The following is a 25,342-nucleotide window of genomic DNA, read 5'->3' as shown; positions in this document are numbered from 1 at the left end:
GGGAAGGAAGAGGGACCAGCTGAAGTGCTTGGGGTGAGGGCGGGTGAAGCGAAATAAACTTCCAAGAATCAGTCTTGAATGCTCTCTTAAACTGACACTTAGTTACATCACAGGGAGTCAGAGATGGAATGATATAATGTGTGTTACATCATTAGCAACAGTTGATTTATCATCATTCCATTGCAGTGGTGTTAAACCAAAAGGGTAGAGGTGGTGTGAGTGAGTAGTTAAAGCCCTAAGGCCAGCCACTTGGACTGGATTTGTCTGGATCACCACTGGGCCGCGGCATACATTTATGAATTCAAAGAGATTATTGAGAGGAAGGTCAGAAGGTTATAGTTATCAGTTTATCATTAGACCAACTTCCTTTGTTTATTATTGATATTTTATGTTGATTTAGAGTTTACTTTTAGGCACTTCATATTTTTTGGACTCACAAAATCCGGTTGAATGTTTATGGGTCCTGATTATATCGGGGAATTAAACATGAACACAATATGGAACTGGTGATTGCTTTCAATGTAGGATTGTTGAAATTTAGAATGCAACCAACGATTAATCTACAGTTCCTTTTTGCAGTAAAATCAATAAATATTGAGTCCCCTAAATGTGTTAAAACGTGCTAAACGCACCATGCACCCCCACAAATTCCCAGTGCCCAAAGCGGCATATTCAAACCAATTTGTCCAGCCAGTTGTCCAAAATCGAAAGATAATCCGTTTCCCATGAAACTAGTACAAAGAAAAGCTTACAATTCTCTTGAAAATTGAGATTTTGCTTGAATGAATCAATAAATCTGCACCAATTTTGGTTATCGATAAATTGTCCTTGTATTTACATTTTAAAGTAAATGTAGCATTCCAGCTCCTCAATACCGAGGATTCGCTTCTAATCTTTAGTGTATGTGGTGTTTGTTTTGGTTACCCGATTGTCATTGGGTTGCAAAATGGTCTTTTGTTAAATTAAATCCTCCTCATTGACTTATAGTTTGGAATTATACCATCAAGATGTCCAAGTTGCATTACTTGAAACTACAGAGCTTACACATAGGATCTTTATAACCTTAAGCAGAAGAACCCTGTCGGTAAAAAGTGTAAACGTAGGTCAGAGTCTAAAGAGGTTGAATTCCTGAGGAGCCTACACTCTGTTTGCCTGACCTTTTTAATAGGAGCTGGCTTTACCTTTTCCTCTGAACTATCACTGGAAACATCTGCTGGAAAAATGCAGCATCCCTCATACAAATTCTACAGCTAATGGAACTTGGATTGCTCTCTTCTGCTCTTCCAAGTGGAGGTCACTGGGGAGTGGTTATTGTAACTATGTACACCTAAGGCTTTCTGTTGATGTGCTCTTATCGTGTGACATCGATAATCCCCATTATGTTTTTCTGGCATTAAGAATGTTGTTGCAGAGAAACATAGAACAAAAGAAAAGAACTAAGTATGTGGATTGAAATACAGCCAACGTGTTGAGCACATTCTTTAGCTTCGGAATGAGATTTAATGTAAAGCTTGTGTGCATGTGTTTTTCATTTTGGTTTTAACCTAGTGAAAGTATTTGTGAAATAATAATAGTAGACACCAATGGGATTCTGTACCCTAGCTGCAGAAAAGATCCCCTTTGTATCCGTCTTCTTTCTGCTGAAGGTAAAACCAGATTAACACAAATATCCTCAGTGTTGTTCCGCACATATTGAATGCGTGAGACCAGAGATGAAAGAGTTTGTTGATTGTGAATAGCAGGGGTGTTCTGTAATTGGTGTTTTCCGCTAGCTACATCACTGTTTACCCGGTTTTGCTCCTAAGACCCAAAAAAAGAAGCGGATCAGCCTCTTTAACAAAATGAGGAGTGTGGGTGTGTGTAAATGCAGAAAGATCAAATGGGTTATTGATGGTGATATAATCAGGCCTTTCCTTTCCGTTCCTGTCATTAATATGACGATGCCTCATTGAAATTAGTATATCTTTTTGACATGACGGGTATTACCATAACACATCTTTACATTGCACCACATTGCATCATAAAGAGAGTAAACAGAGTTGTTCAAAAGTTGCAAAGAGGTGCAACATTTGCCTGACACAGCTGCGGGAATACTGGCTTTGTGATTCCTGTTTATTTTGACATCATTAATTGTGAACTTCTTCTCACCTGTTCTTGACACTTTCAGTTCCTTAATTCTGTGTATTGTTTCAGTTGGCTTTACCAGGATGTTGTGGATGCCACTGAGTCTGTGTTGTTTGGGACATCGAGTTGATCACTGGTCAGAGGGAGAATCTAATATGGAGATAAGATTCCGATTTCATGGACTGCTGCTATGTGTCAAAGCTGTTTACTTTTACTTAGTTGTCGTAAAGATAAGGACACATTGATATGTTGGCGGTTGGTCCAATTTGTTTATCTCGTTCAACTGAATTGTTGTCTGAAGTGACAGTCACTCCCTCAAAATAGTGATATAAACTTTTCTGAAAAGTTTGGGCTTGACATCATTTAAGACAACACAATTGTGTTTCATGATGTCATCATTTCTTCTCAATACATTTCTAATAATAGAGGGTAAATAATCACATTTAAATTACTGCCATGTCATATTTAAAGGCATATTTAGAGTTGTATATTTTTGTTTTTTTGGTTTCATGGTTCTGCCACGAGCTCACAAGACAGTTTTGGGTAAGACATGGGGATAACGGTACTAATCTAATCTAATCTTTTGAGTTTATATTTCATGCACCTCCTTGTTTTCTTCTGTTATCACCTTTAAACTATTCTGCGTGTGACTGGGAAGTTAGATATACTCTGTGGTTCTTAACAATACTATCAAGATTAAAGGGTGTGTGTAGTCTTTGACGTTAAATGTGATTGCCACAGCTTCTTTGTAAGAGTACANTTACCGGACTTGTTATTTGTAGGAAAATCATACTTTGCAAGAGTTAAATCACTCATGCTGGCATCATACTGCAAACTGCATTTTTCAAGGCCTAAGCTAAGGACAATTCATGTGCAGATCTCACTGCTGGACAAAAAAGGTCCTCTCTTAAGACAACCCCTTATTGTATTGTTTACAAGTCACTAGCCATTATTGAGTCAGGAACATTCATCCATCCTCTCTCCTTTAGACCGAATCCAATGAGGTACTCATGGAGATTGACTTTCATTAAATCACAGAAACATTTCAGCCTTCAGCTGAGTTAAATCCTTATTTAATAACGTACTGTATTTCTACCTTATTCCTGTAGCCTTGGATTTTGTATTCCTGGTAGCTTTAGAATACATGATAGTCATGATTTACAGTCATCTCGGTTGCTGTGAATGCCTCAATTTATGTGATCCAGCCTTCATATATCGTGGCTCACATAGCTGAATCTGGTTTTACTTTTCCCCTTATGATATGCAGAGACAACAGCCCTGGTGTGGAAGAATTCTCTTTATAGCACCATGATGCCTATTTGCATTTATCTTTATGTCCATCAATCACAGTAACTCAGTGCATGTCTTTTTACTGCGTTGCCTTTAACTGCTCTGGCCTGTGACGTCCTGCGGATCCTCATCAGGTTACCTCTGATGTCAAAGTTGCACCCTTTTGTTGTGTGATGACAAAAAAACAAGGCTTTTAGGCACAAGAGAAAGTATTCACTCAAACTTAGACTTCTCCTTTTTATGCATATTCAACCTCTTTGAAAATAGTTATGGTGGATTAGTTCTTAAATAGCCCATGGACATTGGATGTGCATTGTGGGCTGGTTAAAGTGCTCCAGTGCTTGTCATGGGTTTGGTGTGTCACAAAGCTAAGTGGTTCTTTCCACTGGATGGGCAATGCACAATGTGGAAATTGAAAAAAAACATCCAATGGCCAGGACAGTGGCAATGGACGGACTTTACATTATTTTTATCACACTTTTCTAACCGTGAAATATCTAAGTTCGGGCAAAAAAATAGTCTGTGAATAATTAATAGACCACAGAATATAAAATGATGACATTCCTGTACCCTCATTCTCTTCCCTGTGGTCATTGTTTGGTTTTAATTGTTATACATAATGCATTGATTCCTGCTTTGAAATCCTGTTAAACTGAGCGCAGAGTAATAACTTCAAACCTAACTTCAGGGGTCTAATTACATACTTTAGTTCGTTCCTCTTTTCACTCCCTGAAACACTCAGGAAGAGCTGAGTTCTACAATAGAGGGCCAGGAGGGGTAGAAGCGTGGGATGATGAGAAACAGTCCTGGGTTTATTTTAACATTCTCCTATTGCTTCACTGAGCCCAGAGTGCCATGTATTTACTCATCCATTTGAGTCATGAAATATTCCCATTAGCACTGTTAGCTTTTAATAACATTTAACAAAATCCATCCACTTCTGCTCATCCAAGAAATAATCCAAAGGGGATTGGGTTGGTTGCTTACTAGGATGTGCTCAAAAAAGTGGTCTCGCAGCAAAGAGAAACGAGCAAAAAGTAAACTTTCCCCTGAATTCACAAGCTGTTTTGTCGAGCAGCAAGAGCTTTAAATCCTGCGGCTCGTCTGTAACAGATTGTCTTTTTCAGGAAAAGCTACACACATGAAATCAATTAGAAGGTGATGGAATGTGCTGCATGGATCTGGAGTTGATTTGTAGAGCAGGGATGGCCATATTGAGAGAGACGGAGCGGAGCAGGGGGGGGGGGGGGGGGGAAGTGGGTCAGTGTTGTGTCCCAGCTGGTGACGGTGTCTGGAGGCCTCCATCACTTGGCATTGAATTGGTGATTTACTCACCCTTCCCATCATGTTCCATCCCACAGAGTTCAGCATTTAAGATTTTTAAATGTTTTTTTGGATTTCAAAAGCAAGACAACACTTTGAATTGTTCTTGCCATTAAAAAAGCCATTAAAGTTATTTTTCTTTTTACTAGCCATTCAGGCTGGAAGTTTCTATAAGAGCCGGGCTCTGTGTACGCTTATGCATTTGCTCATTCACTCTTGTCTAATGTTTTTTGCCATGCACAGTGCTGAAGGGCAATTCAGTGTGCACTGTTTAGACAGCGCAGAGCTCCAGTGGCCCTGCATAAGGAAATACAGTGTGTGCTCCATTCAACTGGCAGTATGCTGAAAATCAAAACCAAGTCAGCCAACTGGAAACTGGGAATCCACATACTAGGAAGCAACTCTATAGGATTTAAAGCTCAGTATTAAAGCATGTGTCCTGTTAGTATTTCAGTGACAGTATGACTTTAAGTCGTTTTACTTTCTCTTACACCAACATGCATAGTGCTTTTTTCGAACTCCTGAACACTTACAACATGTTCATTGGTTTTACCACCTAATTCTGGGACACCCCTTATGTTTCTCCAAATAAGAGTCTGAAAACGTTTGTAAAACCAGTGTAAAAACTTGAACACATGTTGTATTTGGGTGTAGAGAACCGGATGTTTAGTAGAAACCCTAATCCCGTGACTAACATTTTTTTTTCTGCTTTACTTCTAGTATAGCGTTCAGGCATTCTTGGGTTTACATTTGCCAAAAGGACTGTCTCTGCTTTTATATTGTAATTCCATTGCCGTATCACTCTCCTTTAAAATGATTTACTTTAACACTTAGCATGCAATGTATTGAAACTACATTACAGTGAAAGAGTCGAGCATTTTGTTTTTTTGTTGAAGACAGCTGCTTCATGTTTTTGAACCAGCCGAATAAAGTATTTTGGTACATTTTATGTAGGACTTATTTAGAGTAATGATGTGAAATTCAAAACTCTTGAAGGTTTTAACTAAGCCTGCAAAAGTCAGTTTTCTCATTTCTTCTCTAATTTAATTAATGTTATGCCCTATCAGAAACCCAGAGTTAGAAACCTTATGTTAAAGTGTGTATAAGATATCTAAGTTGACCATAAGCAACATAATGTGATATTATTACTTATTGTTTTGAACATGTGATAAACATTTCTGCTGTTTATGGATAGAAGAGTTGAACACTGTGAGATTTCCTACCATATTAGTCACAGCAGGGTGATCAAGTTGCATTCAGCTGTGGCAGGGAAATGCTTTAGTTGGAATGGCATTATCAGGAGGAGACTCTTGGAGGCGAACACTCTGGGCTTATAGCAGTAAGTGGAGTATGCACCTTGATTCAATGGGTTTGGTGTTTGCTGTTGGGCCTATCCAAGTCTACTAAATAAAGACCTTCTTCATTCCCCTTTGTAGGTAAAACCTGACTGAAATGCTTTACTTCCCAGCCTGATTCGGACCCTCCGAAAATTGTTAGCATTTGGCAGGAACTTTGGAAAAAAACACCACTTTGCATACTGAATTAACAATTCACATCTCTGTTTGAGATATTTCAGTGGGCTTTGAAAGAGGACTGCTGAGGGGGAAGGCTGCCAGTCTTTCCCCCAGCCTCTAACCCCTCCCCTGCCACAACCTTCAATTAGGCTCGGAGGTTCTCCCCTTTGCGGTCTGTTCATGCTGGTGTGTAAAGGGATGATAAAATTAGAACCCACAATGTTTTATTTCCAGTTTTATGCACTCATAGGGAACAACAAGCTCAGCCCAGCTGCTTCGGGCGGGGGACCAGAGGGATGTAGAGAATTTCTTCACATAGCAGTCTGCCGGAGGTTTCAATTTTACTCATTGAGGCTCACGGCTCAGTCAGTGTGGCCGTTTGTTTAGTAGTTGTTTAGTCTGATTAAATGGCAACATATAAGCGCAGGCAACTTCAGTGCAACTACCGCCATATGGAGTGTGACAGGAAATTGGTAATCTGAAAGGAAGCTACATTAACATGTTGGCCTCAGGCCATGGCTAGCCTCTATCTCATTCCTTCCCTGATGGGTCGGGTGTGTGCATGTCGTCTGAACTTTGTCCGTCACCAGTCCATTATTTTACAGCTCTGTCTCACTGTGATCTTTAATATTATAACCTTTCACATTCTTATGATATTTGATACAGAATCTGTATTATAGCCTCCCATGGCTGAGTTTAAACCTTATTCTCCTGTAAGCCTTGCTTCTGCCATTGTGAGAATAGAAGAACGGAGCGAACGCTATGCATTTTAAAAGCCGGCGCTCTCTCTTTTTCTAAATCTCCTCAAATAACAGGGTTTTGTTGACATATGGAAAGCTGTGATCTGATCCATACAACCCTTAAGCTCCTGTATTGTATTTACAAAAACATGACACTCAGAAGACTCAGGGTTTAGTGCTTACACATTCACTGCGCTGTCAAGTGAAAAGAGACCAGGGTCTAAACGCCTTAGTCTGACAGTCCAAAGGAACGTGATTGCAATGATACACTAGCCTCATGCTCTCTTGTGATTTTAGTCACATCCCAGCACCCTTGTGGTGCACCCCAACCCCACCACTCACCCCACACCTCTCTGACTGCCAAGTATGTAGGGAGGCAAGTCATCCAGGGCGAGGGAGGGCTCAGTCCCTGCAGAGAATCACAATGAGACCTTGGATCTGTCTCTCCCAGAGCATTACTGCACTACAGTACAGTAGCAGCAACCTCCTGCCTCAAATGGCCTTTGTGGTCAATTTTTTTATGGTTAGTTTTAACCGCTTGCATAACGGGAAGAATTTCACTTGTGTGTATATATGGCAATCTATTTCCATTCTTCCTTAGACTTGCATACATTTTACCATGACATCTCAACTAACTATTTCCATTTTGTTTGTATTCGGATTATTTCTTACAGAAATAAAGGTAAATAATAAAATATGATTAGTTCTTCAGATTGCTAAGAGTGACCGGGACAACCATTTTGAAGATTTAAATTTGTCGTGAGAAAATTAGAATTCGATTCACCTAAATTGTATTAGGGGTTGAGCCATAAATCTCAGAGACAGCTGTCTAAACCTGGGAAAATAAAAATAATATCCTGGGCCAGACACAACAAGATCGAGAAAAATGTGTTTTGGGGGCATTTCTAAGTTGCATATTTAAATAAGTTATTAATTCAGTGTTGACAGACTGAATCAACACCATGGAGGTAGAGCTCCATTGGACGAGTGTTTTTGTGAGTGCGGCTGAGTTAAAGCATGTGTCAGACTGCTGATGGGTCTGGAGCGTTGCTGTGGTGCTGTTAGCCTGTGGTACACCTCAACAATCTGTGCTGACTTACTGCCCAGGACTACCACGCTGTGCTCTTTCCCATGGGTCAGGCGCTGATTGAATGCCCAGTTATGTCTCTGCTGTGACACATGAAAGAGCCTCTGTGGTAAAAGTTGAAAAACACCTTAGGAGTAATAAAAATAAAAAAAAGCGGAAAGAAATGAGATGTTCGTAAGAAGAGAGGAAACAACAAACAAACCCAAGAACTAAAAGGCCCCACTGTTAGCTGTAAACTTGTAGAGGAGATTTTTTTTTCCTGAATAGAGTGTGCCTGTGGGACTGTTGATACAAAAACATCGTTGTAAACTTGGGCTGACCCTTGCATGTTACTTTGCCTGGCTCAGCTAAGATCTATGCTGCTTGAAGCTGGAAATGTCCTATTAAACAGTTGAAAAATGCCTGAAATCGGATTTCTCTCTAAATTGACTTTGTATTACAAAGCCTTTCAAGACACAGTTGACTTTTTGTGGCTATAAATTAACTTTCAACTCCTTTTTTTCAGCCCCCAAAGTTGATGACCCGCCGAAGACCTGCAGCCCTAAGCAGTTTGTATGTAAAGACCAGGTGACCTGTATCTCCAAAGGCTGGCGCTGCGATGGGGAGAAAGACTGTCCAGATGGCTCAGACGAATCCCCAGATATCTGTAAGTATTCCTACTTGAGAGTACTTCTAAAACTGTCCCTCAGCAGACTTGTGTCCTCAGCTCTCCTGTTCTCTGCTTGACCTTGGTTCAGGGCACTGGGGACTAGTTTTACTTAGCCTTCTTTTCATGATAGCCAAATAGCAATTTACCAATTTTAAAACATTTTCATTATCACCAAAACGTTGTTGCCGCACATGAAGTTATATAACATCAAATTCATTACCTCTAAATGGCCTTCAAGAGACAACAGCACAATGTTCAGACAGTTTAATTTGGGCCTGAATAAGAGGGTGGGCTTAGCTGTAGCAGGGACACAGACTTGCAGTGTGTGCTCTGGCTGCTCTGCTGAATTATAGCTCTAATTATGCGGCCGTGTTTAGTCTGAATGTTCATGGATGTGTCTGCTCTTGTCTGGACTCTTATGGGATCTGTGGAGACCCTAAGTGTCCCAGCGCCTCACATCTGTCATACTCCCCATCCTGCAAATCCATCCATAAACTCTCCCCGGTAAAAGCCTTCTCTCTGATTTAATGTACGTAGGCGCTAATGGTGATTTTACTGTCTGCATCTGCCACACCTTGCATCTGTCAGGGTTCTCATAACAATCTGGCATGCAGAGACAAGCAGCTGACACCCAGCATTAAGGGACTTGTTATTCTGGGTGAAAAAGCAAATACGTATTAACACAAAGGATTAGGGATTTATTAAATGGCTAAGGGTGGCTTGATCTATCATTTTCTGATTCAGAGCTTCACACAATACAATACAAAGATGAAGCTGAACCGAAAAGTTATCTACCATCTGTCACTTCTATATTGATTTACACAGATAAGAATGTACTGCTAACAACAGCTATCAAATAAATTGCTATCAAATGTTTGGGAAATTATTGTAGTGAACAACACAGAACATGATTGTGACCCACATAATTCAATCAAGCAAGCTGTGGCTATTTCATTTCTGCCCTTTCTTCTACTAAGCAATTGAACTGAGTGAATTTCCCATAGTACTTGTGTGATTTAGTGACACAGACAATGATGTGATTCATCTTCTGCATGGAGAGATGGAGAGCGATGTTTCACCAGAACATCAAGATAGGTTCTGGTCAATTACCCGCTTCTCATTGGCTCTACCCTGCCTGTCACTTTACCTTTAGCTAAGGCACTATTTATGTGAGTTTCCGTAGCAGTCATATTAAATATCTCTTACTTCAATGAATGCACTTTCGTGTTTGCAGTGTAACAAGCACAGTCCAAATGCTCCTCTTAGTTTCTCAACGATAGCTATCCATACTGTATATTATCCTCTTGTTTATTTGATCCATCCATTAAATGTGAGCCATGTTTGGAAAGGACTGCTGCAGATAAAGCTACAGAGCGAGCCTGCACCGATGGAAATGGGAGAGTTTGCAGGAGTATGTCTCCTTGTTATTTAAAATACTGCTCTGACTCAGAGGAATGCAAGAATGTTTTACTTTTTATCCTGTTTTTTCCATTTGCGGGTTGAAACAGTTTGCAGATCATTTGTCCAGTTTTCCAAACGAGGGAGCACCATAAGAGGCAATCGGACTGCCCTCAAATGAGCTGTTATGGAAATGGTAGATATAAGTAAAGGTCTAACATTGGTTCATCCGAGAGGACTGACATCTGGATAAACTGGGGAACTTTTGTGTTGTGTGTATTTTTTTATCAGACACAGTTTACAAAAGCATTCAAACTTTCTCTTCCAATCATAGTGATAGTCTGAGAAAACCAGAAGATTCCCAGCTCACTTTTGTTCCAACATGCCCCCTGACCACAGTCTAGTGTGTGTGTGTGTTAATGTTGATGGGAATAAGAGTGGTGCATGCTACTATAATTACGGCATTATCTCCAGTTCAAGTTAATTACTAACTACAGGCCTTCTTTACAAACAGTACTCTCTGAGATTCCGAAAGGCAACAACATTTTCCTCTTTTTTTTTGCGACATCTTTCTATTCTTCCCCTCTTCCTCCTGTGGCAACTTGGCTGTGCGCCGGTCTTGGTGTGGGATTTTGTTTCCTAAATTGATCACTATGTCATTTAAATAGGGCACCTGTATTATTCCACTCATCCTCAAGTGTTGTGATGAAAACACAATGTAGCTAATTTGGCTGAAGCGCTGGTTTAGTTTCTGGTAAATACCACCTGTTTTATTTTACGATGATCAAGAATTGCCGTCATAGTGGTGGCTGCTGTAAACGTGTACCTCTGTCTGGTGTGCATCTTTGATCTTCACCTCTCTGGTACCCATGCTGGAAGAAAGTGCACTCCTCAGTATCGTACTGTCTGAAGGTCTAATTGCCTGTCGTTTCCAAACCATTCATCTGGGCTGTAATTATGTTGAAATGCTAAAGACAGACTTCTGCCACAGTAGTGAGGTTGTAACGTTGCATCACATGAGGCGTTGACATCCAGAGGTTGAGACGGCAGTTGACACCTAGGGTCAATGTTAATATCCTATAGCCTGTTTGTTTATAGAAGGGATACTGAAGCAGAGTCAGGGGAACGTATGTGTATGGATGTACGTTTTTGCAAATGGATCTGCATGACTCGTAAAATGACAGATGGGGTCTGGGCAGGTTGCCAGCTGTTGGGCCGTCAAAGACTTCAGACCCCCGGTGTGCACCTCCCTCTTATGGCCCCTAGTACACTCTCAGATAGCCATCAGCCGTCTGCCTGTACAGGCCCCTGTCTGCAGGTGTGACCCTGTCATCCTCTCCCAGGGACCGCACTGACTCCCCCTCACTGCAGGGCTTCAATTGGTTTCAGATATTTCACCTCAATTACATACAGGCTTAAGGCTCAGGAAGTGGTTGACACATGCCCTTAGGGCAGGAGTATATGTGTCTCAGCGATGGTGCTCTATGCAGGACTGCTGCTTTTAATGCTTCAATAGGTAGTTGTGGGAGGTTGTAAAACGATTATCTTTTGTCTATCTAAGATAAAGTAACGAGGTGGGTTGTTCAATATGTCAGTGCATGGCTTTTCCTGCTGATTTTGAGCAGACGGTGTTCAAAAGTCCACACTGATGAGCCATTGTGGATTAGGGTTTCTTGATTGTGCATTCTGTTTGTGTCCCAGTGGGTTTTTACGTTGCACTGATCTCCGAAGCATTTTCTTTTTGGAATCCATAAAAGACACAACTATCAAAAATAAGTTTATTTTTGATTATGCTTTTCTTATTTCCAGCTCTATATTTCTTGGCTTGAGTATAGAGATGTTAAGAAAGTGTTTTGGAGGTAATTTAACAACAATACTAGGATAAAGGTTTTTCAAATAGTCCAACTATAATATGAAATATTTGATTACACCAAATCAGAATGAGGGTATAATGGCATTAAAGTTTGTAAGTTGAACAAAGATAGCTTTTTTATTTTCCAACCATTCCAGTGACAGTTTTTTTTATACTAGACTTAAAAGTGCTGTGTCACAACTTTAATTTCATTTCAAAGCTCTGTTGGAGCAGTTGATGTTCAAAACACTGACTCCCTGTCTGTTTCCCAAGTCTGTATGCAATTATGATTCTTGCCTGAACCACATTCATTGTGGTTGAGCCAGCGAATGGGAACAGATGTTTAAGAAAGCCATAGCATGTAAGCACTTTCTCCATCATGAGAAGTGCTTGCCATGGAGGAATCCCTTTCATCGTCAAAAAACCTTGTGCAACAATTGTCTGCGCCTAATTCTCTGTTAGACATTTTAGCCCCTGACTTAGCACGAACATGTCCGCAGGAAGACTTCCAAGCAGGGGGTGAAATGCATCTCAATCATGGAAATACACTGCCTTTCTTTCACCACAAAGTGCTTTCCACTTTCATTCAGGGTGAGTAAATGAGCTGCTCAAAGTAGTTAACACTTGCAAATGACAAACCCCCCCCCCTTTACTTGATCTGTCAAACTGTCATTTAAGTCCAAGTATTACTCACATGTACCCATGGACACATTTATTAGTTTACCGCGTTGATTCTTGAAAGTAATTCTGAGGGGATATTCTTTGGAATGCAGTTTCATAATGAATTTTAGGGACCTTTGGCTCAAAAGGCTGAAAGTATTTAATGTAACAATACCTAAATGTTGTTTCTCAAACACAGACATGTAATTTCATTTAAATCTTCCGGTAGACATGTGATTTGATTTCATGTCTTTGCTTTGAACAGGACAATTTGCACTAACACACTGGAAACTCTTTCAAAGACTTTGTCTGATGTAATGGCACGATACTGTGGTGAAAGTAGCCCCCCAACACACATCCTGACCCTTGGCCCACACTGTGGTCCATGCCAGTGGATGCCATGGCCTGGGGCCCGAGCTGGTAGGGAGGTCTGATGGGAAGATTGAGTTATCATCTCAGTGCAGCTGCCTGAGGCACCGTGGGCCACACAACGAGGTTATCTGCCCATCTCCTGCCTCAAAACCCCCTCTGGAATCCCGCCAGCCTGGTCCTTTGTCCGGCCCATCTGACAGTTATGCCTCAGCAGCATCTCCAAGACGACAGGGAACAGCCGGCTGCTGAGGTAGTGGGATGGGATGGAGCAATGGGGAGAAGGGAGGATCCTACAGTAAAAGCTTTTGTTAAGGAGAAAAGATCTGATTAGCTTTCAGGCTAAGGAGGAATATGGAAGTTTCTTTTGTTAAGCTTTGATCCATTCGCTGTAGAAACAGACTTAAAAAGTAAATGTGTGGTAGGGAGGGGGTCTTCTGGTAGCTTTTAATCAGTTTTGTAGCTTTTCTTGCAGGGGGCACCATGCAGGGAGAGTCTGTCGCGGCAGTGGTTGACACACTGCTTCCACAGAGGAAGGAGCAAAGCCCTGTAAATCCCTCTGGTCTGTGGCCCTGAGCCTCCTCAGCTTCACGGGCCTATCAGCAGGCAGAGAACACAGGGCTTTCTCACGCCACACAGGCACCACTTCGCTCTCTCTGCTGTCTCCTCCACGCCCTGTCTCCTTCTCTCCCTCATTCTTTCTTTCCTGTGTCCCTCTGTCTTCCTCTCTGCCTCTCAAAGTAGGCGGGGAAGCTAGACTCAAATCCTCTCTGTTCCCTGTTCCTCATATCTCGTCTCCAGTCTTTCCTCTGGTGTAATTGCCTCAGAGCTTTCCACCCTGGTTGCAGATGTTTTTTTGGTTTCCTTTTGCTAGCTGTGTCTTTGTATGTTACTTTATGGAAATGTTCTGGGGTGCATTTTACACAGTGACAGTATACTCTTTTGCAACACATTTAACAGGCCCGCTTGACATGTTTTAACAAGCAGCTACACAGATTTATTAGATTTATATTAATGTTTTACTGGAAGAATTTGGATTCTCAATCTTACTCCACCCAAGTTTTATCTTTTTATTGTTAAACACCCCTGTAGGCTTAAAAAGGTGTCTGTTAAAACGTTTGTAAAAAAAATACGTGTGGATATAGCCAGATCAAATTAGTGTCAGTTGATTACCATTTATGGGAAGACATGCTCATATTCAACCTTTAGGACTACGGTAAGATAAGATCATCTTCTATTAATTCTACAGAGGGGAAATATGAAGAGTTACAGTCGGAAAGGGATAGTTTTTAAAACAAATATCAATATAAAAACAGAAGAGAATATTAATCAGAATATAATAAGCAGACCGACCGAAGAGTTGAATTACCATCATTGGCCATAGTAAATAAGCATGTCTCAGATTCTCTCACTCTGTGCCATACTGTAAGTCCTGTGTGCTTTGGCTGCTTCAGTAGGGTTTGCCATAGCCATGTGCTTATTGTGCATGCTGCTGTTAAGTGTGATTCCAGAGAGGGGAGAGTTACTCAGTGGGCCGGTCTGCCTGTCACCCTGCACAACATATTCATTCGAGCTGACAGCAGACTTTATGGGAGTCAGTCAAGGGCTGGCATGGACCCCGAAGAGCAGGAAGAAAAGACGGCTTTTATGCCAAGGACAAAAGATCGACAGGGGATCCAAATGTAAGGTCATTGCATAACTACGGGAACTGAGGGATGGGGGATGGTGGGGTCCAGAGGTTGAGGTGTTGGAGGGGAACACACATTCGGAGAGACCTTCTTCCATGTCACAGCCCCAATGCCCAGCCAGGCAAGATAGTGGAAATCAGAGCTAAAAACAAGGGACGATTAAACTCGGTGGGGAGGATTATTTGAAGGTGACACGGGAAGTGATGAATGACTTAAATCTACGCTCTTCTCAGGGGGAATGTGTAATATTGTCTTTGCACAAAGTCCTATTTCACTCTTAAGAGTGCACGCTGCGAAGAGGGTTTCAATAAAGCAGGAACTAAGTTCTGCATTATGACTCATAGTCGATAATGTTTTAATCATGACGAATCCCAGCGCTCATTGCTTGGTGTGTTTCTCATATCAGGCTAAGAGGGTGCGATCACACAGCAGATAAGAGAAAGATTTTAAGAAATAAGATCCCTGAGTACACAGTGATGATATGCTAATATCGCTGTTAGCTGATTACACAGTTTAGTGCGATTATGTAATTATCTTCACTCTGCCTGCCGGCGTCTAATAGGTGTGAGGGATGTAATTTCCCCTCCTTTTCTTTTTCTGTTATCCACTGCACTACCAGGGTTCTTCCATTGTTCTCACTTGCAGTGCATTGTCTCTGAGATTGCCAAACTCACTGAAACTTCTCTGCAATTCTAGTGAAGTGGCATGTTAAGTTATTTTGGATATTGCTCTGTATTAATTATGCTCATTTGCACCTTTAGCCATTTCTATAGCCTCCAGTAATGATACTTTAGGGCAAATCATGCCTATATTAACAGACATAGCAATCCAGATAGTCTATATCCCTATTCATCTAGTAGTCAATCCTTAGTCCCCAGTGAAATATCCATGTTTTGAAATTATTAGTTTCACATGTATTTACTTGTGGCCTACTGCTTACTGAGAAAAGGATTCAGGAAAGTATCTGCAAATATGGCCCTGAACAGATGCAGATGATAATTATTTATAATGTTATCTATGTTTTATTGCACAGAGAGATTGGTTTTATGAAGATTGTATCCGAGCAGTTGTACTTTAGTTTTTATGAGGTGAGAGCGAGGAGGTACTTTTGACTCAAGGCAAGGCACAAGTATGAACAACTTTATCAAGATGAGTACACTATAAAATACATTTCATTTTGAGAATGTTTGTGTTTGAATATAAATAGATCTGTCAGCCTGTTTAAAAATGAAAAACACAAGTCTTTGGTTTTGGCTTTGCAATGACAGGCAACATAAATAAGCATATAAATGTTAGTAATAAGGTTTACTTTGCATTTAAGTTCTCCTTTTAAGTGTTACATTTATTTATTCCAATGGGATCAACATAACAATGCAAAGAGAAGCTGTGCTGGTAAATGCATAACTTGCCACAAAGGAATGTGAATAGAAAGCTGGACCCTCTCATGCAAGTTTAGGGTTAATATGAAGTTTCTCTGATGACTATAAACACAGTGTGCTGATTTCCCAGACAGGGTATAAACACAAAATGTTTAAAGATCTGAACTTTGTATTAGTTTACTTCCTTACCAAAGCGTATGACCAAGTTAAACAAAAGAACCACCTGCTGTAGTTCTTATTGTGACAGACAGGGACAAATATTTCATTATATAAACATAATTTATCTTTCAGATCAAAATAAGGCACTGCATGCTTGATGAATTGCTTTACACGTTGTTGCTTCACTGACACACTGAATACATATCCAGTTTGACTAAGAAAGCTGCCAAAACCTTCATGTGATCACATTGGGAGTAAGATAGACACATAGACAGAAACTAATGAAACATAGGAAAAGCATAGGAGCATACTTGCATAATGACCAGTGAGGAGAAACGGCTTTAAATTCAGATCGGCCAATGCTGCTTCCTGCGATCAGTGATCTTCCCAACATATAAACACTCAAATGAGATAGTTGATGACTGTGTCACAAAGTTTAGTGAATGCTATGGACTACTATGTTGTCTGTATCAATAATATAAAAAAAGGACAGAAGAAGTTTGTTCCCTTTAGATTTGTGTAGTAATGCTTGGTTTCCACTGACAACAGATGACGCAGGAAATGACTACTGCCAGTATGAGGAGAGGTTATTGTAATACACTGCCAACAACTTCCCAAAGTGGAGCAGGGAGTACAGGGTTCATCTCCATTGTCCTTCCTGCAAAGTTATTTAATCCTCCATATTGTTCTTTCTATTTAGTTGACTGCTGCTGGACTCTATTCAGCTCCTGCCAAGGTATTACTGTGTTGTGGAACTCAAACAATTCCTTCCGGCTGTTTTGTATCGCTGGCAGTTAAACATATTCTGCTGCTGCCTGGTGAGTGAAAAGGTAGAAGTGTGTGTGATGGAAAGCAGAGTTATTGTGTTGTCAGTGTTTGTTGGCAGCAGTGTGTAAGCACCTGGTTCCTGGTATAGTGTACCACACTGTGTCAGTTAATTAGTTTGTCCGTCGGTCAGCTCAATCCGTGACACGTCATTTTTTTGTCAAATATGCTATATGACAGACCCGACCCGATCCATGCAATGGGGGGGCCGTAAGATGACTTTCTGTCTTTTTATACTCAGAGAAAATGGTTTACATATGACAAATCCTAGGCAGTTGTTCCATTTCCAGTGTGCAGTGAGTTCATTCTGGTTGCTGCAGTTTATGTCGAAAGCCCCGGGTTGGCAGTTTATTGAATGTAAATCAGGCTGGCTTAGAGGCTGAGGTTGTAGGGGGGCTGCTAATATACTCGCACCCCCCCAGATAGGAGAGCTCTCTCTCTCCCTCCCTCCCTAAGCCAGATGTATTTTAAAGCTAATTCTCTGTTGGAATATGCCACATTCTCCACAGAGGCTGCTGTGGTGGGATCATTATGCTAGCTCTTGTCACTTTAAGATGCTTGTTTTAACTGAATTACATTTTATGATCTGTGTGGTTACTAATCTTTTGGATGGAGAGAGAGGACTTGGAAGGAATGCTTGTGGTTTCTTCAGGGAATGCCGACATGCATGCAGATGTTCTCCCTCATAAGTCTTTATGCACATCCACACTTTAATACATGTGATTGCATGTCTTGTATGAATACGAGAGATTTGTTTTAACTTTCTTTCAAGAGCTTATAACTCCCCATAAGTCATACTGGATATGCATGAGACAAAGAACTTACATACTGAATGTCAAGTCAATCATATTTTTGTGACTTACAGTACAACTCCCTCTAGTCTCACTTCAGAACTCATAAAACGCACAAGGCAGAAATAAGGGTCCAATGATTTGCATTTTAGCTGCTTAATATTCACACACAAAAAAAATGAAGTTCACCGCCTCCACGGGAAACGATCTGTAGAGTTCTGCGGGTTGTGTGCGGTTCTTGGAAAGGCTGCAGCCAGAGCAGCTAACGTGTTTCAGTTGCCTCCTTCAGAATCTGAGTACCGGTATGTCAGATTCCGCAGAACTCTACAGATCGTTTCCTGTGAAGGCGGTGAACTTCATTTTTTTTCTTCTAGTGTTTTTCTAAAATGGGTCAGCAGATGTTAGAGAGATGGAGGAAGATGAGGAGGAGGAAGAAGAGGAGGAGGAAGAAGAGGAGGAGGAAGAAGAAGAACAAGAAGAAGAAGAAGAAGAAGAAGAAGAAAGACAGACAGCCAAAACAAACTGTTTGCTCTGCAGTGTGGGTTGAGAGGAGTGATAGAGAGAGGAGTGGGAGAGAATGAAGGAAAGAGACTGTATGTAGATCGGTAAAGAAAACATCTTTGCTTTCTCTGGACCAGAGGAGATCATGTTCTGTCCTCCCCTCCACACCCCCCTTTACATTGAATATAAATTGCTGAGAGTGTTTACTTTTGTAATATGTTCCTTCGGTATCTTCAAAATGATTGCATTTGCGCTGCATATTTCACTTGTTTGCCATATTGTGCACAGAACCCCTTATCTGCCTTACCTGCTATGGTTGTATATGTCAGTGTGGATTTAACCAGTACAATGTTGCTCCACCCTGGCAAAACTTGATTGACGAGTGAAAATGAAGGTTTAAAGGCTGTAGAGAAGATGTGCTTTTTTTTTATTCACTCTTCTATGTTGGTTGATGATAGTGCCTTTTGTCACCACGGGAAATAAATGAATTGAACAATGTGAATGTGAACCGCAAAGGCAGCCAGTTCAAGAACCATTCGGTGATGTCCTCTTCTGTTTGATCCAGGCTGTGTTTTGATGTGTGTCTTATCTCTGTGTATTTATTCTTTTACACTCAGCTCTCTCTTTCAAAACAGTTTTTGATCTCAAACAGACTTCCTGATCAAGTTACAGATATAACAATAATAATAATAGAATAGATGTTTTCTTCTTTTTCGAATGACCTATATCTTTCCAGGTGGGATGAAATCAAACTAGAGCCACAGCTAGGGATTCAACCTAGCCCATAGCCATATTCCAAACATATACTCTAATATCAGCATGTGTAGGCTCAGGCTGTAGGTTTATCAAACCAAATACAAACGTGTTAAATGCTTGATATTTTTCATTTAAAGGTGGATTTATCCACTTCACTTAAGTCATTTGTTGCATTTTGGTTCTCTATATGTTTGTACTTCTGTGTATCCTTACATGTTTATCTTTTTTTCTCCAGGCTCTCACAACAGGGTGAGCCAGTGTCCTGTCAATGAACACGGTTGCCTCAACCCAGATGTGTGTATCCATATGAGCAAACTGTGCGATGGAGTCCCTGAGTGCCCTGACGGCTGGGACGAGGGCCCTCACTGTAGAGGTAATTAACACACATGCATACACACTCATCGTATGATCTTTGTTATGAGTAAAACATGCTAGCATCTACTTGTCTTCCCATCCAGAACCATAACCTCTGTCCAATCATCTCCTATATAAGGCCCTTTTAATGAGCTGTTCTGCTCTTGCTTCTGCTGCAATCACAATGGAATTTCTCTTTCTGGGGGAAAAAAGTCATTAATTTATCAATCAGCTCACCCGTATGAGGCTTTTCCCCCAACCCCTGTGGGAATGATGAGCATTCAGCCTGGATGCAGCTGGAGAAGAATCCCATCAAATCCTCTACTATTAATTAGAGTCGATTGAAGAATGTGTGATGGTACATATTGGGTCCATAGTGTCGGTCTTTGTAGCAGCAGACAAAGGAACAACACCGGCTTCCTAAAGAGGATGGCTTCTGTATTCAGTAAGGCAGTCCTTAGATACAGCTGTCTGAAGCTCTGTCTGTTTATAGCTGCAATAACTCATGTTGAGATACATACTTTTATCTTTTACTCTTTGTTGTGCACGCCTGTTCATCTGTCTCTCCATTCTACTTGTTGTAGTAAGAACACACTGAGATATTCACTATCAAAATCCCTTACCTAGAATATGAAATCACTTGTTCAAATATTTACAATCAAATTTCCATGAACCAAAGTCCTAGAACATGGGTTGGTTCTGAAACAATGTCTGTAATCTTGGATCGCCTTATCTCTTCTGCCAATGTTTTAATGATAACCAACCCTTCTGTTCTCTATGCCAGTGTGGTACATTTGAAGAATTATAAATAGTTTAGGTAAGGTAGGTCTGTTTAAAAAAAATGTTTTGTCATTTTTTAAAGTTGTATTTCTTTTATTTCTTGCAATGCGGTATCTCTAAATGGTGTTCTTCCTGTATACAGTTCGGCAATAGAGTTTTTAGATTCAAATGTTTAGTGCATTAGTCAGAGGCTTTTATATGTTGCTCTTGGCGAAGAGCAGGATCATTGTTGGGCTGATGAAGTGGACAGTTGTACAGAGTGGGTGAGAGTGTTGGTATCCCACACATTGGTCATCACTGCAAGACAAGCCTTTACACAACACAGTGATGATGTCATCCAATCACAACATGCACTGCCTGTCCCTGAGGACATAAGTCCAGCTGTCCTCGGTCGTGAGCTTATAATGCATGCATATACTCACACAAACTCACATTCCTGCAAATACACACCCAAACACACCCATTACCCCACAAACAAACACACCAGCAGTGTGTCCAGTACTTTGGGCATAGCTGTTTCTGAGCTCCCCTCTTTTTGGGGAAAGGCCTGGCCTTTCACAAGCATCCTTGTGTTTGCTTGTACAAACTGCCAGGTTGTGCAAAGTATACCTGGGCGCTGATGTCTGAAAGCACACTTTGTCGCTTGGTGTGTCCAAGTTATTCTGCCAAAGTTGTTGACAGCAGTGGTTAGAAAGGGGAGTGTAGCAATGCTAGGCAGGAATTGTATCATGCTGAAATCCTTTTTCTCAGCATTTGTATTGTGTGAGGCAATTCTTCTGATAGATTGGCTTGATTGTTTAAAGCGCAGCACTTAATCTGACATTTGATTTGAGTTTTTTGACTCTTTTCCAAAGCCATTTCAACAATCCAGTACATGAATAATATTCATATGCCGTCTTGGAAAATGAAAATGTTTTTGAAGCTTTTTTACTTACCAGTGAGAAACTATGCAATATTATTAGGTAGGTACGCTACTGAGCAGGGTTTAGATATCAGAACATTAGCTGGCCGCAGAATAGCCAGGGTTACTGCACTTACTCTAGCTGAGGGCAGCGTTGGCTACCAGATAAAAAACGTTACCCTTTTTTGATTGCAAAAGAAAGAGGCATAAAGTCCTAGTAAGGGATTGGCCCTTCCTCAGGAGCACCTTAAAGACACATGATGAGCATGTTTTTCTACTTGCTTTAGTGATCCAAACCTAAATCATGCCTTTTAGTCTGCTTGTTTTACTTTCGTTGCTATCCTTTGGTTAAAGCACAAAGTATATTTATTTTCAGGCCTATACTTAAATGCCTTTTTTTTTTAAAACATTTTTTTATTTTGTATAAAGTCAGTGTAGCCAATTGGCAGTTATCTTGTTTTGCTGTCATATGGGTGAAAGTTGAGTCTTCATTGATCTGTAAGTCTGCATTTGTCCTTTCTGTCATCTTGCGGGTGATGGGGCCTCTGTTGGGGGGCAAGGCCTTAGACCTGCCTCCCTCAGAAGTGACTGATTGATAGGGAAGAAGAAATGGGGTCATGGCACTTCTCTTGAGGCTTTTTTCCTTTTTCTCGCCGTCTCAAAGGGCTCCCTGATTATTGTAATGGCCTGATGCCTTTGTTTATGCATGCACAGGGCTTTCATTGTCCTTCATGTCCCACTAACCGTGGAAGGAGGACCGGTCATAGGCTACTTAAAGTTGCCTGTACTAAGACCACATTTTCTTCTTCAGTCATGAGTGGGTCTTAACCTAAATGAGTTTATTGGCTGCAGTTAGAGTTATCTCTCGTGACTAGGCCTGTTTTATTGCCAGTCTTTTCCCATCACTGTATTTAGAAACACTAAAGTGTTGTGAAACTGTCAAATATTTATTTGACTCTAAATGGGCTGCAGATTGAAGAAAGCCTGAGTATTGATTTTCTCAGGAAAGTTAAACTGTTGCGTGTTTGGGAATGTTTTGTGACACATTGTGTACTTTGTGTGTGTGTTTCAGTCTTTGAACTGGGGCTGCATGCTGCCACTGTTTGGGACTACGATAGCCGTTGTTTGCTAATTACACAAGCCACTCCATTTCTCATGTTTGCAGATGGTTACTTTGCCCTCTTTGACTATGCAACTGCCAATATATACACTTTCAGGTCCGTCCACACTTGGATATACACGTTATTATACATTTTAAGTCTGGTTTTCGTTCTCAAATGTCCTCACTGTTAATACACCACATTTACAACCAACCTCTGTGTCGTGGAATGCCCCAAATAATCACAAAGCAGAGTCACAGAATGTAATTGCATGACTGTGTGTTTCACTTAGCATGGCTTTTTATTTTACATATTTTATTTTATTTGATATGTATTCTCAAAGTGTTAGTGAAAGATAAGTTTGTCCACATTCTTCATACTGTTATATGCAGTGCTATAATGCATATGAATGAAGTACAAGTTATACATATCCATACAAAATGCACATAAATATGTACAAACCATTTTATTTACGAAGTAGAAATAATTTGATAAAGCCATGTAACCATAGGCTCCTGTCAGCTGCAGGTAGAGGACAGGGGCATGCACAGACTTGTTTCCAGACCGTGAGAGCACAAAGGTAACGGAGGAATGTGCTTGGAATTGCCTCCCTTTAAATGTCACACACTAGAGTAGCCTGTTTATAAAGTGAGTGTTCCCTTGAATTTAAGCTTTCAGTTAAGGCCTCTGGACACAGAAATAGAGGCTTTATATTTTACAGTTTGTTGTCCTCAGGCCAGTTGATGGATAGATCAGCTGATATTTTAAGGACTTATGTTTATGAAATAATTCAGTCATTACAGTTTTGTTGTGTAACTACAGCCATGACCCCAACACCACCCAGGCTCTGTCTTAGTCACAGACCCTGCGTCAACTTGTTGCACCCTTCCTTGTCAGCTTTCATATATTTCCTCATGGACTGGCTGTGGACACCATCCAAAAGCAGTTTTTACTCTTCTTAATATCGACGTTACCTCTCTTTGTTTTCTTTCTCTCCTTGTCTGTAATATTGTGTTGCTGTTCATGCTAATCTCCAAACATAGGACCACTAGTTCCAGACATATTTGGTATCATGTCATATCATATCATATCAGATGTCATTTCTTCTAAAACTAAAACTTTCAATTTTTTCATCAGCAAGTTATTGATTGTCTGTTTAATTGTGCACACACACATGTAAGATGTCTTCTGATTAAACCTGCCTTCCTTCAAGCATCGTTACACTCTCACTGCCTGCTTCTCTTTCAAGAGCTATAAATGAGTGAAATTGAGGGTTTCCATCCATGCAGTAACAGGATCAATGGCTTTGGCCTGCTTGTTTAGGACTGAAGGCATGCAGTGTGTCACTGTGCGATTTGTTGGCTTCCTTCATTAACCCCTGGTCAAACGTCTGACACGCTGCTGTTGCTTGTTTGCTTAGAGCTGAAACTTTCTCATCAGTCTATATCCTTAAGCCCTTTCCTCCTCTGTTTGCCCCGCCTCCCTCTTCTCCCCCCACCCTGTTCCTCTCCATTCTTCTTCTATGTTCTCTTCACATTGTCTGTCCTCCCTTCTCTCCTCTGCTCTTCCTTTTGTATCTCAACTGAAAAGCTCTCAGAATTATTTTCTTCCCAGTCTCTGGAAGGAAATTATGAAAAAAAAAGGTTTTATAATGACTTAAAGTGGATAACAGTTTAAGATAACTAACACTAATAATTAGTACATTCTAAGTTGATTAAACTGTATTTATATCACTTATGTAAATGAGAAATACAACTTTTACTAATTATTAATAATGCATTAATTGGTGAGGTTTAAAGAGTTTATTGTTTGACACATTATAACTTATTGTATATTAAGTACTTAAGTTACTAATTACCAAAACATTTAAAAAAAAAAAACACAAACTCAAATACTATATAAAACAAAAAAAATATTTATAAATGCACAAATTAGAAATGATATAATATAAATATTTTATATTCGGTATATGTTTTAGAAATGTATAGATGTTAGTTGGCCGTACAATTTTAATACTTTGTATGATCACAAGTTGATATTGAGATAATATGGATGATAATTAGAGCAAAACTGACTTTGGCAATAGCACCCAATCTAAGTTAGACACTCGGGTACAAATGGAACAGGATGACCCATGACAGAGGTGGGTTTGTGGGTATTTTAGCCCTCTAGTTGCCTGAAGTCTCTCCAGTGTGAGGCTCAGTGAATGGATTCGATGTGGACCACAGTGTTTGCTGGGGGACTGTTCCTTTCAGTGGGGCCACAACAAAAGGGACTTTGTTGCCCAGAGTGCCACAGGCTTTAAATAATAAGGGTCCTTCACTGATGCTATCTTCGCTCTTCACACCTATAATATCACCAGCTACTGTAAGAAATACTGTGCCCATGACCATTAACTGTTTTTTGTTGGTCACCGAGGTCCATTTCTTTGTGACAGTGAAAGCCTCTTTTATTTACAGTTTTCTTATATTGGTATTTATACTTGGTAAATGATTAAATGGAAATGTTTCTAAACAGTTTCACTTAAGTTTTGAGTAAAATGTAGCGATTTAGATCAGTATGGGGTGTGTTAGTGTTGGTAAGACCTAGTTATTGACATTTTCATTCTTTGGAGGTTTAAGGCTAATGGAAGCTGTCAGCAGTATGTTTTGTAATCACACACACACACACACACACACACACACTATAGCATGATGAGGGGATGAGTGCATGCCCCTCTTTCATTTCCTGCAAAAAGGATGTGTCCTTGAGTTCCCTCTGGGGGCGGGAAAGAAGGGGCCCCTAACGTGTGCACATTCAAATCACCTCGTCTGTCACATGCACAGATGAATACACATGATCTACGTGTGCATCCCCCACTTTCTCTCTTTCTCTTGTGACTGCACACTCACACACACACCAACACAACATAAACAATCCTATCAGATCTCACGGTGGAGATGTGATTGGATATGACAGTGTGGTTCCGTGAAGATAGCATTGGGATAAAGTTTAGCATTAGAAAGATGATCTACACACAAACCTGAGACAATAACTGCTGCCTTTAGCCTCCACTGTTGCACATCATGTTTTTGCTCTATAATCTGATATGCTGCTCCCCCC

The 25,342-nt window shown here is 40.5% G+C and overlaps 2 protein-coding genes across 2 annotated transcripts in view; one reads left to right on the top strand and one right to left on the bottom strand.

Annotated features, from left to right (window-relative positions):
• The window catches only part of LOC104956944 (low-density lipoprotein receptor-related protein 1-like), a 22,745-nt gene extending 2,488 nt beyond the window's left edge, over positions 1 to 20,257 (top strand). Inside the window, exons 2-4 of the mRNA XM_010784524.1 lie at positions 8,584 to 8,724; positions 19,341 to 19,478; positions 20,244 to 20,257. Of these exons, the coding sequence (XP_010782826.1) occupies positions 8,584 to 8,724; positions 19,341 to 19,478; positions 20,244 to 20,257 (293 nt within the window). The remainder of the gene's footprint in view (positions 1 to 8,583; positions 8,725 to 19,340; positions 19,479 to 20,243) is intronic.
• A 176-nt stretch (positions 20,258 to 20,433) lies between these two features.
• Positions 20,434 to 25,342, bottom strand: part of LOC104956943 (low-density lipoprotein receptor-related protein 1-like) — a 47,011-nt gene continuing 42,102 nt past the window's right edge. Inside the window, exon 59 of the mRNA XM_010784523.1 lies at positions 20,434 to 20,549. Within this exon, the coding sequence (XP_010782825.1) occupies positions 20,434 to 20,549 (116 nt within the window). The remainder of the gene's footprint in view (positions 20,550 to 25,342) is intronic.

The sequence above is a fragment of the Notothenia coriiceps genome, unplaced genomic scaffold (genome assembly GCF_000735185.1).
Source record: "Notothenia coriiceps isolate Sejong01 unplaced genomic scaffold, NC01 NC01_scaffold00026421, whole genome shotgun sequence".
NCBI lineage: Eukaryota > Metazoa > Chordata > Actinopteri > Perciformes > Nototheniidae > Notothenia > Notothenia coriiceps.
Note: the sequence above shows the minus strand (reverse complement) of the source record. Positions and strands in the feature narration are given on the sequence as shown.